Source organism: Pygocentrus nattereri, chromosome 9 (genome assembly GCF_015220715.1).
Source record: "Pygocentrus nattereri isolate fPygNat1 chromosome 9, fPygNat1.pri, whole genome shotgun sequence".
NCBI lineage: Eukaryota > Metazoa > Chordata > Actinopteri > Characiformes > Serrasalmidae > Pygocentrus > Pygocentrus nattereri.
In genome coordinates this window covers 34,712,492-34,728,673 of record NC_051219.1, presented here as the reverse complement: position 1 = coordinate 34,728,673, position 16,182 = coordinate 34,712,492, and the positions used below count along the sequence as shown (strand labels likewise).

Sequence of the window (16,182 nt, the reverse complement as noted above, 5' to 3'; positions counted from 1 at the left end):
TAAGGAGGCTGCCAATCTAATGATCATTTTAGTGCACAGTAGCATTGCATGTAGCAGTGCTCATATTTTGAGTCCTTAATGACCTTGTAATTCAGAGGAATGTTCACAGGATAAAATGTATCAGCTTTGGAACATTTTTGATTACCACAGGATGCGACAGAGAAATTTCTTTTAGACACGGAGTTCCTGACGTGGGCATGAGAGCTTAACCACGACTACAGAATGACGACATGACTTCAGTGGTCTATAGGAGTAGATATGTAAATTATTCGTTTTTTCAGGACATTGTAGAAAGGAATGAGCTGTCTTTGCAGCTTAGTATGGACTGAGGACAGAATGATAGGTTTTGAAACTGACAATGTTTATATTATACTGTATCAAATGTTTTTAATTTTAAAAAAAAGCACAGAAAATCTGGTTTCCCTACATATGAGCCCTTTAAATCTTTTCTGATGTCACACCGATGTAGGCCTAGGACTAGTTCAATGAAAAATCTGATTCACACAATTTCATTCTTACCTTTAATGCAGTCAAAAAGCCAAGACATGTTTGGTGTCTGAAAGTAGTTTATTTGGTTTAGCACTGGAGCTATGAGGCTAATGTAGCAAGTACTATTATACCCTCCAGTTAGCATCATGCAAACATCTCCCCTGCCAAACTATCCCTTTATATTTCGTGTGTATTTTCTACATATGGAAAGAGAGAGAAAGAGAGGAAACAGACAGAAACAGACACACTATCCTCCCACTTGAAGTAATGTGCTTACATGGACATGTTCTCATCCAAACAAAACTGGACTACAGTGTGATGGTGAGTCATCATCTACTTGAATAGACTTTGCTATTTTCAGAACTTTGTGGTTAAATGCATTTTACATTTACACAAGTCACACCACCAAACTACAAAACAAATTTGGCTCGGACAGCTTTGTCAACTCCATCGGTTAACCTAAGTTTAAATCAAGCTAATTACAATGACCAGAAAGACAGAGACCCCCAATGCCCTAGCATTAATTAATGCTGTTTAATAGTATCTGGAAACATGGAAGGTATTGTCATATTAATATCCTTATAAACATGATATGGCAAGATTTTGATAATGTAGACTACAGACTGAAAACCATCAGTCCAAACTCCTCAGGTCCATCTAGTTAAGCAGGAATTGCTGGATTCTCTCCAAGTTACATATTGAAAAGGCAGTATTCAGAATACAGTTACCTACACTTTTAGGAGAATACGTATAGACTATTTACCCACTGGAAAAAAATATGCACCATCTTTAAAGGAAACACCAGCAATGCTTGTTTAAATATTTTAAAATCAGTGCATGGCGTGTAAAGACAAACTCTAAAGGAAAACTCAGAAAAACAGTTTCTCTACAAACACTGATGTTCCTGCTCAAGCCTGAGTGGACTGATGAATCAATGTGATGACCCTAATTTGCATACAGACCATAAAGGTCTTAGTACAGTTCTGTTTGAGTGGCGTTAGGTGCTTGTCTCTTTATATCACTGGTCTGTGCTAGTGGCACAGTAGCAATGCTGGAAATCAAATTGAACTGCTGGGGGGAAAATGAGAACTAGCTTGAAGGGGACCGCCACCAATTAAAAAAAAAAAGTCCATGTAATTGATTGATTGAGATGTAAACAACGCCATTCAGAGTGGTTTGGTGTGAAATGCTCCATTCTAGAGAAACTTATCAGAACTGTAAACAGTGATGGTGATAGGAACCAGATGCCCGCCTCTGAAAGCTCCCTCACTGAAGGTTATTACATGAAGTGGTGAATCTACACCACATATTAAACCTCAGCAGAAACATGTAGGTTCATTGGTCATTTTGGATAGTAAATAAAAGGCTATATTTGTGTTGTAGACATTGTGCCCACTGTCACCACCACTGTAAAGACATCAGAGTCAGCAGGTTTCTCTATAATAAACCTTTTCACATCAGAACGCTTTGAATGACTGTTTACATCTCCAGGACTGAATTATTGGTGAAAAATTGGTGGAATTCCCCTTTAAGTACATATTCCCACTGTTCAGTAACAGAGCTGTTCTTTCAGAATGAGCATCTCTTCGGCATCTGTTGTGTCTGTTGTTGTCGTTATTAATATCATTTATATTGGAGGCAGATGATAAGAAGATTAATATCATTTATATTGGTATTATTATTAGTAGGACCCACTTCTGAAAAAAAATCACCAGTGAAGTTTCTGCTCACGACATGAACGGAAGTGGTTGAATCGGTGCTGCCCCCTTCTGGCCATTACTGGTAAACGCAGGTTGTTGGGTTTGCGGGGATTTCCTCGACGTGTTTGTTGTTCCAAGCATATGCTAATATATGCGAGCTACTATTTGCGACAAGTACAAGAATTGTACAGTTATTTTAGTGTTTTGTGCAAGTTAACAAAGGAACATTGCTCTTTTTTGGCTCAGGGCGGACGAGGTTTGTCTGTAGGCTGCGTCACGCCACAGAGAGGGTGGACACGTAGAAGGACAGGGAAAAAAACGAGGCTGAACTTTCATCTGACCGTCAGATAACTCACTCCAGCTACCGACTGCCCCGTGTTATGGAGTGAAACACTGTGGTTAGCAGGCTGCTATTGGGAGCATGGACTCAACATATGGAGGTACTTCAGGTCTAGAGTTCAGTCCGGGTGGCTTGGTACAAACTTTAGCTCACTAACTAACTAACGTTGAAAACCGGTAACTGACAGGCAGCTTGTTTAGCTAACCGGCTAAAACACTTTGGCTAACACTGACATCAAGCCTTATGTGGTTAATATTCCTAACGTACACTCTTTAAAGGGATGGTTCTTCAAGAGTTCTTTAGGAAAGGAACTGGTTCTGGTTAAAGCCACGAGTTCTAGAGCCATTTCATGCTTAACTGGCGTGGTGAAGTGGTTCTTCAGATTGAAGGAGAATGTATATGGTTCTGTATAGACGCTTTTTGAAAATGGTTCCATAGCACCAACAATACGACGTCAGGCTTGTAACAGTGGTATTAACCCCTTTCGTGCTATGTACAACCATAGACAACGCGTTCTTCATCAGTGTGAAGAACCACCATGCCAAGAACCGTTTAAGCATGACATAGTTCTATAACTATAGAACTGATTTATACCAATAGAGCCGTTCCCATCGCTAAAGAAGGAAGAACCAACTTTTTTGTAGTGTAACTGGATTATGGTCAGGTTTAATTCCTCTGTTTGTACTTTGAGCGAAAACACGGCCTCTCCGTCTGGAGATACGGTGCCATATTGCTGGCTAGTAAGCCCACCTACGTGTAACGTAGCTGTAGCGATACTAACAGCTAACGTGGACTGATGTTCAGGCCTGTCAGTACACAGAGTGGAGTTTACATTGGGCTTTAATGCTTTTGTGTGATGTTTGCAGTGGCAGTGAGTGAGTATAGTTTGACAGAAGAAGTGTCTCTTCACTGGGAGCTCATAAGACTTTAATTAATATCAGACATAAATACGACATTTAAAGTTATCTTGATGTTTTTTTGCCCCAATATGCTATTCTGAGCATATCTTGGATGTCCTCAGGACTTCAAGTACACTGACCAACTGCATGTTTCATTAAGAGGAGGGCATCATTAGTCCTGTTTCATTCAGATCTAGTGCAGCACAGCATGTGTAACGTTAAATAAAAATCACTGTATTTAGTTTTTGCTACTGTTTTTTTAATGTGGCACTGCTGGCTCTTTTTGTCTTCCAAAGTTTTAAACATCATAAAATATTTTTGTCATATGGCAGACCCCTAGCTCCAATCTCTCCATGTGGATATTGACCACTCCAAATTCAGGTTCATAGTCAGTTCTAAGGCTGTTTAAGTATTAATGTAGTGGACACTGATAGCAGAAAATCAGTTGTAATAAGAGCAGTTTCTGTTGTTGTTTTTATGTAATAACATTACATATAATTCCATGTTATATGCTGTGCAGGAAGCAAAATGATATATGTGTATTTGTACATTGAGCATAAGGCAGTGCTAAATGTAGTTACAATCTGCTTAGCTGGCTCTCTCTGACTTTCTGGGTCTTCACTAAGCCTGTGTTGCCAAAACGAGAAAATTGTGGTCTGGTCTTTATCATTTTGTTTTCACGTGATCCATGCATGTATTGTCCCTTTGTTATGTGCTGTCTTTTCGTTTTTACAGACCCAGGGGGGAAGGAGCCCAAACTGAATGGACAGGATAAGTCGGCACCTGAAGCGGTTATTGGAAGGCAGCTAAGCGAGCCAGGGCGATTTGCTTACGCCGCCTTGTGTGGAGTGTCACTTGGTCATCTGTTTGCAGGAGCTGAACAAAGGTAAAATTTTAATGTATTATTGTTGCCATTATTTTTAACCCTAAGATTACGCCACATCCGTCACCTCCGTGCACAGAAAGAGTTACCTGTTTGAGTCCTTGGACTGACTGGGTTTCCTGCTTGGTGACCGGACTGTTGACCAGAGGGATGCTAGTACCAGGATCGCATATATGAACAATTGCCCCCTTGGACAAGGCTCTTAAAGGAGCCTAATCCCTATCTGCCTCATCTGTGTTATATCATAGATTACCACAGACAGCTGTTTTGACTGTACAGATAAACCTGTTGACAAGAAACATACTTATAATAGAAGCTCTATGTTTCTATTATAGATGCTTTAGAAATGCGTTGATTCAGAAATGCATCTAAATTATTATAAATGGTAATTGAGTATATGCTTCATTAAGATTAGGTTGAAAAACACCAAGGTATTCTTTTAGGTATGGGTGCACAATCATCACTTATGAGGTAAAACATTATAAAAATGCATTAGGTGTTTAGATTTGACCCATATTTTAAACCAGTATTTGATGATGTATTTATTGTGTGGAATATAAAGGGCAGAGGTGGATGAAGTACACAAATCATGTACTTGAGTTAAAGTAGAGATATCCAAGGTAAAATATTACTCCAGTAAAAGTAGAAGTCCCTCCCTTTAGACCTCCACTTGAGTAAAAGTACAAAGGTATTTGCCTTCAAATGTACTTAAGTATCGAAAGTAAAATTATGTCTCTAATGTCCGATTATCATTTTTGCAACAGACTCGCTTCATGAACTCGTTTTAGGTGAAAATCCTCCAGTGTCTCTCTTGGTAAACCAGTCTTTTAATAGAACATCATTAATTAGTGACGCTGACGTCTATTAAAATGATCAGAAGCAAAAAATACTGAAGGCAAACAGTTTTCATCAGGTAGAACAGAGTGGCTCTGAAATCACTTTTACAAACAAGCAAAGTTTCAGTTTAAGATTACTTTGTAACTTAGTTACAAGCTGAATAAAAACTGGCTTTAAACTCAGGATCACAAATAAGTTTTCCTTTACTGTATTGATCTGTAATTCTCTGTTCATAAACATAAACTAACTGAAGCTAATTTACTATAAAATGAAAGTGTTTGTATGAATTCAGAAAAAAAGAAACATGCCAGTCACGACTGCATATGTGTACATATTTCTATATTGTGGTCTATTTACAGGTTAGGTTAGTTCCATCATTGGTGTTCTTGCTTTGCTCTTCTTTTGTTTTGACATGTTACATTTTTATACACACAAAAACCAAAAGAAACGACAGATTTCTCAAAATGTAGTGGAGTAAAAAGTAAGATATTTGACTCTGAAATGTAGTGGCGTGAAAGTAAAAAGTCACCCAAAATGGAAATACTTAAGTAAAGTACCAATACAGAAAAAAACTACTTAAGTACAGTAAAGAATTACATTTACTTAGTTACTGTCCGCCACTTATTAAGGGTCATACTGAGGTGCTGTGCTAAAATTAATAAAGTAATAAATAAGAAAATAAATTAAAGTTAAACAGATAATAAGTAACTAAGACACTTAAATTGTAGCTAAAATTAACTATGATTGTAAGTCAGTAAGATGGTTAAAGTTGTGAATTAACTGAATTAACTGTAAAAATTAACTAAAAAATTGGAAAACAACCAAGATCAGCTAAAAGAGTTGCAGTCTGAGTGAAAGTGGTTAGAGATTAAATGTAAAAATGGTCAAGTGATGCTGCGAGTGGAGCATTAGAGACTAAATATTATATTTCCCAATGTTTCAAGATTAATTTCTAATCAAGATTAGAAATTATAGTATTTATAAAATAAATGTTTAAAAAAAATATCGACTTTGGGCCATAATACGCCCAAGATGGAGCTGCTCTGCTTAGTGATGCTGTTGTTAGGGAATAAAATTTCTGTTGTAACTCAATCAGTATTGGATCATTAAAGTTTACCATAACTTATATTGTAAGCCTTTGACCTCCTTGCAGAAAGTTTCGTGAGCAGTACCTGGAAGGGTTAGTGCAGTGGCTGGATCTTGATGAGTCTGTCATGCCAGTCATGCAGGCTTTCCTGGCTGGACTTGGATGTGAAGGTAGTGACACCTTCCTGTCCATCTTACAGGCAGAGCCACTACTCAGTGCAGGATGCTTACCTATTACACAGGTGTGTAAATGAACGTGATTAATCAGCCTATAGTAGTGCTTGTGTTACGCTTATGTCACTTGCATGGCAAGTAACATTCTCTGTTTTGTTTCCTCTCAGGACCTTGTTTCATTCGCTCTAAAAGATGGTGAGGATCTTTTCTTTAATTTCTTAACGGTATGATGCTGAACTCAGGGCTGTATGATACGGACAAGACTATTAGTAGTGTTATTATATATCTACGTATTGCAGGATACTTTCCTATACATTAATAAAAACATTGGTGAATTAAGAGCTTAATCAAAACACCAACATAATGAACTATCCTTGGACAAGATGCTCACAGCACTCAGTAAAACACATTGCAGTTGGTCTGCACATTGCAAAAGATTTCCGTGTTGCAAAGACCAATGTTGAAATAATGATTAAGATGCAATATCCTGGAGCTCTGCTCTGGATATTTTTAAACACGTTTGTTTAGAAAGCAAACATTTTTAAAAGAATATGTTTCTATTTAAATTTTTTCCTGTTTATAGCCTGAAAGTCTGCGTTTTGGTTTAGTGCTGTTATCACTCTCCTGTTATAGGTCAGTATGATGCAAGAGCTCGCGTCTTGATCCGACATGTTAGCTGCCTGCTGCGTGTGTGCCCTCAGCAGCTAGAGGACTTTGAGGAGACACTTGGAGAGCAGTTAAGAGAAGGAGGAGAGGAGAGCGAGTAAGAGATCGACCTTCTAATACTTTCCCCAGTCCACTGTTTTATGCTGTCTTTAAAATGTATGAGTAAAATGCATTGAAAAAAAGGCTTTTAATGTTCATGTTGTTATGAAGTAACATTTTGGTCTTTTGGAATATAGATGGGGGATGTTGCACTAACCCTTAAAAGCCTGGAGTTATTACTGTCATATTACTTTATTATATAAATTTTAATAGCATAGCTAATTTATTACATTTGAATCTGATTTGCAGTGTATATTTACAGGTTTAAGTCTGCACATTCAACATTTTTCTGGCTGTTTCCTTGTGTTTTCTTAAAAGCTGGGATCTAAACAGCAGTACTTTAAACCTTAGACGTCTGTCATTTTCCTATTACTATTCAAATACATGTACTTAATTGCAAGATGAGTTGTATAGTTAATTACATATTAAGTTACATTTACTTTTTATTTATATTCTATAGCGATAGGCTTGAGTAGGGGTGGGTGATATGGCAAATAAATATATCCCAGGCTTTTCACGATACACAATATGCATCACAATATTTGATTTTTCTGAAGTTTGAATAGTTGAAAAGGTTTGAAAAGAAAACCTGGAGTACAATGGTATTTATTTAATGTTTCACATATTGTACTGCACTAATTCAGTTGAAATAAAACATGCAATTGTTCGGCGTGCTTTAAGGCCTTAAGTACTGATGATAGCCATGCAAAATGCTCAGAAAAATATATTGTGATGTAATTTATCAGTTATAGTAAACGTTGTATTGCACACCATTACATTTGAGTCTACACAGCATTCTCTTCCCAGGGAACAAGACTATATGCACAACAATGACTTTTCAACAAGTTCAGATCGTAGAATATCTAATCTTCAACTTACAAGAAAAAAATTCATGTGTTTCTGAGACCTAAGAGTGAAAAATAAATAGTATGAGATTACAGATTGTTTTGACAGGTCATAGCTGACTACTGTTAGGAGTGTTTCACAGTGAAAAAAATCCATCGACATCAATGACCACTGTTGATAATGTTGATAATGATAACGTGTTAGTATTTATATGAGAGGAGCTCAGGTTATTGTGAGGCAGGTGAAACAATGTCTATGAAAAATGTACATTATATTTTTAAAAGCACTAGCTAATTTCAGGCCTGTCTTTTCAGCATCAAAAGAATGGGCATATATTGTCTTGGCATTCATTTCTGTAAGCTATGTGCAGCTATTATGATGTATGAGCCATTTTAGTGAATGAAGTACAGTGATAATTTGTGTTTTTTGTTTTTGTGTCACATTGCATTCATTTAGGATTCATTACAACAGTAAGTACAAGACCATGCATAAAACTTCGGAAAACATTTTGGAAAGCAATTTTGTTTTCTCACTAAATAACCCATTACATGCCTATAATGAGTCGGTATTCTGTGCGCCAGGTCCCTTGCCTGTCCATTACATTTCTTCCACCACGGACTCATGACTCATTTTGTCCGCAGAGAAGAGTCATCAAGAAGACGAAAGAAGGAAAGGGGCCGCAGACTACGCCGTTACTTGCTGATAGGTCTTGCCACCGTTGGTGGGGGCACAGTAATTGGTAGGTAGAAACACCATTATATATTTTTGTGTCTGCAAGCAATGCTGTGTTATACACTTTTTCGATAATTGACAGGCAGCACACACTGTATGGACACACTGTATGGACTCAGTATTGGGCAGAGCCCAACTTTACACATACATACACAAACGTAGCAGTATTATGCATGTCCATGCAGGTTTTTGGCACTCCTCACATTTCTTGCAGAATGTGGTCAAAAATGTATTTATTATTTTGAATGTATAATTTAATTATAAGTTAACAAATATTCAGATAACATTTTTATATGACAAAGTTATGCAATAATTTTGTTTTTTGTTTAGTGCTATTAATAATTAATTAGGCTAATAATATTTACTTTCAGTGAAGTGATTATGTCTGAAAACTGAAAATTGTTGTCAAATAGCCATGAAATGTTTTTATGCTATTAAAGATGATATCAAATAATTAAATGGGGCTGAGGTATCTCCATATGGATAGAACGTGGAACTGTAGTTAATCTTCCCAAGAGTGGCAAGCCTATCAAACTTCCTGCAAGAGCACCTCGATGACTCATCCAAAAAGTCTCAAAAGAACCTGGATGACCATCTAAGGAGCTGCAGGTTTCGCTTGCCTCAGATAAAGCCAGCGTTCATGTCTCCACCATTAGAAAGAGACTGTCTGGGGTATCCACAGGAGAGCTGCAAAGCAAAAAACACTTCTAACCAAGATGAACATAAAGGTTCATTCCATGATAGCCTAAAACAACTTGATGTCTGCCAAGCCTTTTGGAACAGTGTTCTTACAACAGGGGAGTTGAAAGTGGGAGCTTTTAGAAAAGGGGGATCCAATTATCTGGTGTAAAGGTATCACAGCGTTCCATAATAGGAACATCATACCAACAGTCAAACGTAGTGGTGGTATGATGTTGTGAGGATGTTTTGCCAATTTAGGGCCTGCTCTCTACCAGGAGAATGTCTAGTCCTCAGTGATCTTATGGGGAATGAAGTACAAAAGGAAGTCAAGGAATGACTTAAAGACACTAAAAGTCCTGACTTCAGCCTTGTTGAGATACTTTGATACAAGCCCTTTGGTGTGCCTGAATTAAAGCAATTCTGCAAAGAAGAGTGAGGCAAAATTCCAACACAGTGATGTGAATGACTGATCTCTGAACGGATCTATTTGTCCCTTTTTTCCCTATAAATGAAATAATTTATAAACCTGGTTTTGTGTTTCCTCATGTTCTCTGTGTCTTGTATTACATTGTGTAGGATTTTTCATGGCTCTCTCACAAGCTAATTGGTGAGGTATCTTGCTAAGATTGAATCTCTCTTTCTGAGTCATAAGTGTTTAATTGTGTGAGACGAGTTTAGGGGGCCCAGTGTGATTCCCACGCTGCCCCCCCAGGGCCGCTGGTGGGGACCCCCTCTACTATAGGTTATAAATGATCACTTGTTGCTGTTATTTCATTTACAGTGAACGTGAATAAATATTTCTTTTGTTGTCCATGTGTCCTAGGTGTGACGGGGGGTCTGGCTGCCCCTTTGGTGGCTGCTGGGGCAGGAGCAGTGTTGGGAGCAGGAGGAGCCGCTGCTCTGGGATCAGCCACAGGCATCGCCATTATGGCTTCTCTCTTTGGAGCTGCAGGAGCAGGCTTAACTGGTGAGTGGACTGTGACCATCGTTATGTGTAGAGTACCTAATTACCTCTCATACATGCCGGTGGGAGTCTGGGGAGCCTTGAACTCATGGCGCTTTTGATTTTTCCCTCTTTAAACTGTCACTTTGTTGTCATGTTGTATCGGCCATGCTGATTTATTTTTCTCATTCATTATCAGGCTATAAAATGAACAAACGAGTGGGAGCCATCGAGGAGTTTGAGTTTCTTCCTCTGAGCCCTGGGAAGCACCTTCATCTTACTGTGGCTGTGACAGGATGGCTCAGCAGTGGCAAATACAGTCAGTGTTTCAAGCAACATCATTAACAAGTCATTGCATTTCTGTCAATTATTTCTATAAACTATTTAGATACATATTTTGTGCAGGTAACAAGTAGGAATGTACACCATGCAGCATATGTTTTGTAATGTAACATTTATCCTGATATTGGCTTTTGCTATGTTGATATAGCAGAAAGCTACAATATGCAAATGGGGTTCTGACAAATTAGAGGTGTGTTTCTTGTGGCTATCAGTATTCTAATGAGTGTCAGATGTTCCAGATGAGTTTCATGGGTGTTTAAAGTATTCAAAATTAAATAGACTTTCTGGAAAACGTGTTTTTTTAGATGCACTGATAGGTCGATACCAATGTTGATAACAGTGCCGAGACATAAATAAAAAAATATATATAAAAACTCTGAAGAGCTCTACCTGGATTAGCATTACATTAGCATTGTTGTGTTACACATGCAGTAAATCTAATAAAATGCAGACATTTTAGTGCAGTAGTGCAGAGTTACCTAAACATTCTGCTCTTGCGGTATACAGTAAATACACCATCAAATATCAGTTTGAAATATCGGTCATTAAGATGCTGATATGTCTCTGACATCATTATGCATTGCTGTTTTTTTTTTTCCATTTTCATTGGTTTATATTGTTAATGTATAATGTTCTGCTGGATAAAGAAAATCTCAACAGCTGTTCTGTCCCAGAAACTCTGTGAAAACACTAGCCTTTAAGATCAGCATCAAATTGGCAAGCAAGACGTTCCTCACATGATGCAGAGGTAGTCTGCGAAACAGGTCTAATCATGTCACATCAGAGGTTTGCAAATGTATTCAAAGTTGGTAGACATGTCACAGCTGCAATGCGTAGTAATAAAATTGCATGTTAATATTGGGCCTATTAATAGGACACCTCATTGGCTTCTGACGCTTGTATAAGACATAATGTGCAGAAATTAAAGGGGAAATTGATGGTTAAGATGTAAACAGTGATTCAGAGTGGTTTGATCACACCTGTTTCTTTCTAAAGAAACTTACAGAGGCAGAATTGTTCATAGTGATGGTGAAAGTAACCAGACATTTGAACAGTTTAATGCCTCTAAAAGCTCCCTCCAAGAAAGCTACTACATAAAATGGTTATGAACATGCCACCTATTGTCTGAGAAATTGTTTTTGTCTTTTCCCCAAAGAAACCTTATGTTTTTTAGATTTACCACTATTGTACCCCCACATTACTTATAGCAACTCAGATGACGTGTAGATTTACTGTCTGTTTTAGACAATGGCAAACATTGCAGCCCCTGGTTCTTATCACGATCTCTGTAAAGAAATCTGAGTCTGAGTTTCTCCAAAATGCACCATTTCACATCACAACACTCTGAATGACATCTCAACCACTGGATTATGCAGATGTTTTGAAAAATTTGTGGAATTCTGTTTTTTTCCTCTGTCATTCTTCTAGGTTCCTTCCAGGCTCCATGGCGTAGTCTGGGTGCCTGTGGAGAACAGTACTGTCTGAAGTGGGAGTCACGCTACCTGATGGATCTGGGATGTATACTGGACTCCTTGTGGGATGGATTAGTTAGCATTGTGGCCCAGGAGGCCCTCAAATACACTGTATTGTCAGGTGGGTCTCTTTTGAGCTATGCCATTGAGCATGGCACAATTTAGACTTTTTGTTAGTTTAGCTGCACTGAAATCAACAATTGTTTACGAAATTAAATATTGTTAAGTCCCAGCACATTTCATTCACTGCAGAGTTTTTTTGGGGACGTTGGCTTTGAATAAGGCTTTTGGTATTGCCATTGAAATAAAATGTGCCCTCAGTCATTAAACTGGCATGTTTTTCTGCCAGGATCATACAGCCTTAGTGCCACATGACTTATTTGCGGTTATTCCTCAATGCCACAACATCACTGTTCAGTTTGCTTCTTTATGTTATTGACTGAAGATTTCCACACTCATGCGCAGGCATTGTTACGGCTCTGACCTGGCCTGCTTCTCTGCTGGCAGTAGCGAGCGTGATTGACAACCCATGGGGAGTGTGTCTGAGCCGTTCGGCAGAGGTGGGAAAGCACCTGGCCCAAGTGCTCCGGAGCCGGCAACAGGTTAGTGAGGTGTTAGATGGAAAAGTTAAATGAAAGTTCTTTTCTCTACTCTTAATAGCTGCTCCGTGTGGCTACCCATATAGACTGAGATGAAGTGCGCTATACACTCTTCGGTGGCTGCGCTGTAGTGCAGAACCACTAATTAGAATGGTGTCCTTAACTGACTCTTTTTGTTGTTGCTTGAATGAAGGGAAAGCGGCCTGTCAGCCTGATTGGCTTTAGCCTTGGAGCTCGAGTCATCTACTTCTGTCTAGAGGAGCTTGCCAATGACCAAGGTGCATTTTGTTACCTCTAGCACATAAGCATGGTGAATATTGAAGGATTAGAGCCTTCCCTTTGTCTCTACTGAATGATGGAAAGGTGGAGACATTAATTTGCAGAGCGTGGGCTGCAGTAGTCAGCCTTATCTGCTCCAGCACATTGAAAGCTGTTTCATGTCTCATTACTGGCCAGGTAGTGAAGGTGTCGTGGAAGATGTCATTCTGCTGGGAGCCCCTGTAGATGGATCTGAGAAAACATGGGATCGACTCTCCAAAGTCGTCGCTGGGAAGATTGTTAATGGATATTGCAGGTAAGAAGATTAAAAGTTGCTTGATTGCTTAGCATGTCTAAATATATGAGAAATGTATCGGAGGAAATCTGTGTCATTTTCTTTTAGAGGCGATTGGCTCCTGGGATTTCTGTATAGAAGTTCATCTGTTCAACTGTCTGTGGCAGGGCTGCAGCCAATCAGTTCCAGTGCTCGCTGCATAATTAATGTGGATCTGTCTTCTGTGGTAAGTAAATGGTTGTATAGAAGTATAGAAACAGACTATTCCTAATGAACATTTGAAAAATGGATTCAGACCTGGATGAATTCCTGTAACTTCTAGTTAAGGTTTCTTAATTTTTTAACAAAAAACTTTGCTATAGTATGTAGACATTGTTAAAGTTTCCAAAACATACCATTTACTCTCCAGTCCATACAATCCAAAAATAAAATGCAACAACAATGTACGATGTGCAGTGTCGAATTGTTTAGACACATTAAAGCGCCCATACCATAAAAACATTTTCATAAAAAACAGCTGCCTGTTTTGAATTGTCAGTGAAATTATTCACTTTTTGTAATGTCACAAAGACCAACACATTTACAAATGTCCACTTATTCAGCATTGAGCAGTTTAGCCTGTCCGTTTCCGTTAAAGTTATAAAGCATGTTTCAGCTCACACTGCTTTTTGAATGAGGCACAATACAGGGCAGCCAATCATAAAAGAGCTCGTTAACATATACTAGTCTCAAAGGCACAGTAAAAAAGCAGCCAGTTTAATTCTAAGGCATGGGAAAGGTTGGAAAATGGTCATTTAAAAATGAATTGTGACAGTTTTCAGTACATAAACGCTGTAACTGGAAAGTGGAAAAAATAAAACCGTCACAAGGAAGAGGATTACAATACACATATGTAAAGCAGCATCTTTTTGAAAGTGATCCTTTAAAACTGAACACATTAATTTACAGAAAACTACATTGAAGTGAAATATTTTGGTGTATACAGAACAACATGTCAAAGCATATTCACTTAGTTTCACACTGTGCCATAGTAACACAGCCAAAGCATGTACTCATCTGTCCTTATTGACTGACGCAATAAGTAAGTAGTCCTTGTGACTGTGCGTAAATAAAGGAATCTGTGATAAGCAGCGCACATTCATTGGACATTGAGCACAAGTTACAGCATAAGAACCTTGACCACGGACTATGCTTTAAATGGTTTAAACCATCTGCAGAACTTTTTGGGCTCCTTTGCACAAATATCGTGAATCTAAACATCAGACAAGGACAAACAATTGAACGTGGCTACTAAAAAGCAGCAAATATCCTAATGTACATTGGCTTAGCACCCCTACTTTAAACTGATTTTATCTTGTTTTTAGGTCAAAGGTCACTTGGATTACATGCGTCAGATGGACACTATCCTTGTAGCAGTTGGTGTTCCTACCAAGGAAGGAGCTGGAGTAATGGCTGTCCATCCGCAAACACTGTCTGTAGCTCAGGGAATTCCAGACATGCCAGCTCAGGAGATCCAGTCAGCCAAGGAAAATGGACAACATGAGGAAAAACCTTTAACTAACTCCTACAACAATGTGGAGACTAACGCAAAAGAATTCACAAAGACTGAAGGACAGGAATATTGTGTTGAGGGTGAGAAAGAAGACGGCTGGGATATTCCAGACATTTCAGACTTATTGTTAGACTCTCTCAATGACGCTGACCCTGGTCAAAAGGATGGCAGTGTTTGTCATGCCACTGAAGGCAGCAAAGGCCCAGACTGTGAGGGCAGAGGGGAGGAATCGGGTGAAAGTGACATAGACACTCAACACATGTCCTGGGACTGGGACACCACTCACTGGACTGCTGAGCACCAATCAAGACAAACTGTACAAAACACACAGGACCAGCTAGCCAATGACAGGCCAGCTTTTCAGCCAACTGCAACACCACCTACACACTCTCTTCAAACTCCAGACTCAGAACACTCAGCAACAACAAATGTGGATTCAAATGGTAAACTAGCTTAAATCAGCACTTCTCAGGTCTTGTCCTGGAGTGCCCTTGCGCTACCGAGTTCAGTGCTGTGAAACACCTGATTCAACTCATCAGCTAATTATAAAGCTTTCCATGAGATGAATCAGGTGTGTTAGTAGAAGGAAAGTATTAAACTGTAATTCAGGGGTACTACAAGGCTGCAATTAGGACATACACTGCAAAAAATGTTATGTTGGCAAGCAAAAGCATCTCAAACAGGATATATGTCATCGCTGCCAAACAGAAAGTTTTTTTATTTTTTTTAATGTTACATTTTCAGTTTAGAGTATTCAACATTATAAAAGTGCAATTTTGTATTAATAATATAAAAGTTAATGTAAGCCTAAAGCTAAGAAAGTAGCCATGAGGTAACATACTAGTCATAATACAATGATACTATATTATACATCAGTTAATGTTTAAATAATCTTTATTCAATATTCGTGAAATCTCACAAAGAGCAATATTAAATATATTGCTCTCATTTAAGGTTCCTTCCCTTGCCAACATATCATTTTTTGCAAAGAACTGGAATAAAAGCCACTGGGATCTTTTACTGATTTATTTAAACTTGTCATAAATTATTTTAAAATTGTATTAACGTCTCGGTTGTTAACAGCTGACACTGTGAATGTAGACATAGCTGTTTTCGTAGCGAAAGGCCTTGTGGAAATTATGCTCAGCTTTGCTCAACTCTTGAAAGCCTATGCAGACTCTTAATTAAAAGCCTTGTTACCGCTTAACGGACAGCCACTTGACATTGTGGTGGGTATTAGTGAGATTTCTTTCACTCTCATCTTGTCTTCCATCTGTTGTGGTTGTTAT

General features: G+C 38.4%; 1 protein-coding gene across 1 annotated transcript; it reads left to right on the top strand.

Annotated features, from left to right (window-relative positions):
• Window positions 1–2,276: 2,276 nt before the first annotated feature.
• On the top strand, window positions 2,277–16,106 carry tmco4 (transmembrane and coiled-coil domains 4). Its single transcript, XM_017708815.2, has 14 exons — window positions 2,277–2,629; window positions 4,164–4,314; window positions 6,302–6,476; window positions 6,576–6,603; window positions 7,042–7,171; window positions 8,661–8,758; window positions 10,256–10,399; window positions 10,575–10,694; window positions 12,146–12,310; window positions 12,655–12,791; window positions 12,982–13,066; window positions 13,245–13,362; window positions 13,450–13,567; window positions 14,706–16,106. Exons 1-14 carry the CDS (start codon window positions 2,611–2,613, stop codon window positions 15,348–15,350), a joined length of 2,133 nt encoding a protein of 710 aa, XP_017564304.2. The 5' UTR covers window positions 2,277–2,610; the 3' UTR covers window positions 15,351–16,106.
• Window positions 16,107–16,182: the final 76 nt, after the last annotated feature.

Excerpts from the sequence above, each read along its gene's own strand:
- tmco4 (XM_017708815.2), top strand. Across the intron at positions 8,759-10,255 it reads TGGTGGGGGCACAGTAATTG|GTGTGACGGGGGGTCTGGCT; the intron begins GTAGGTAGAAAC and ends CATGTGTCCTAG. Across the intron at positions 13,363-13,449 it reads ATTGTTAATGGATATTGCAG|AGGCGATTGGCTCCTGGGAT; the intron begins GTAAGAAGATTA and ends ATTTTCTTTTAG.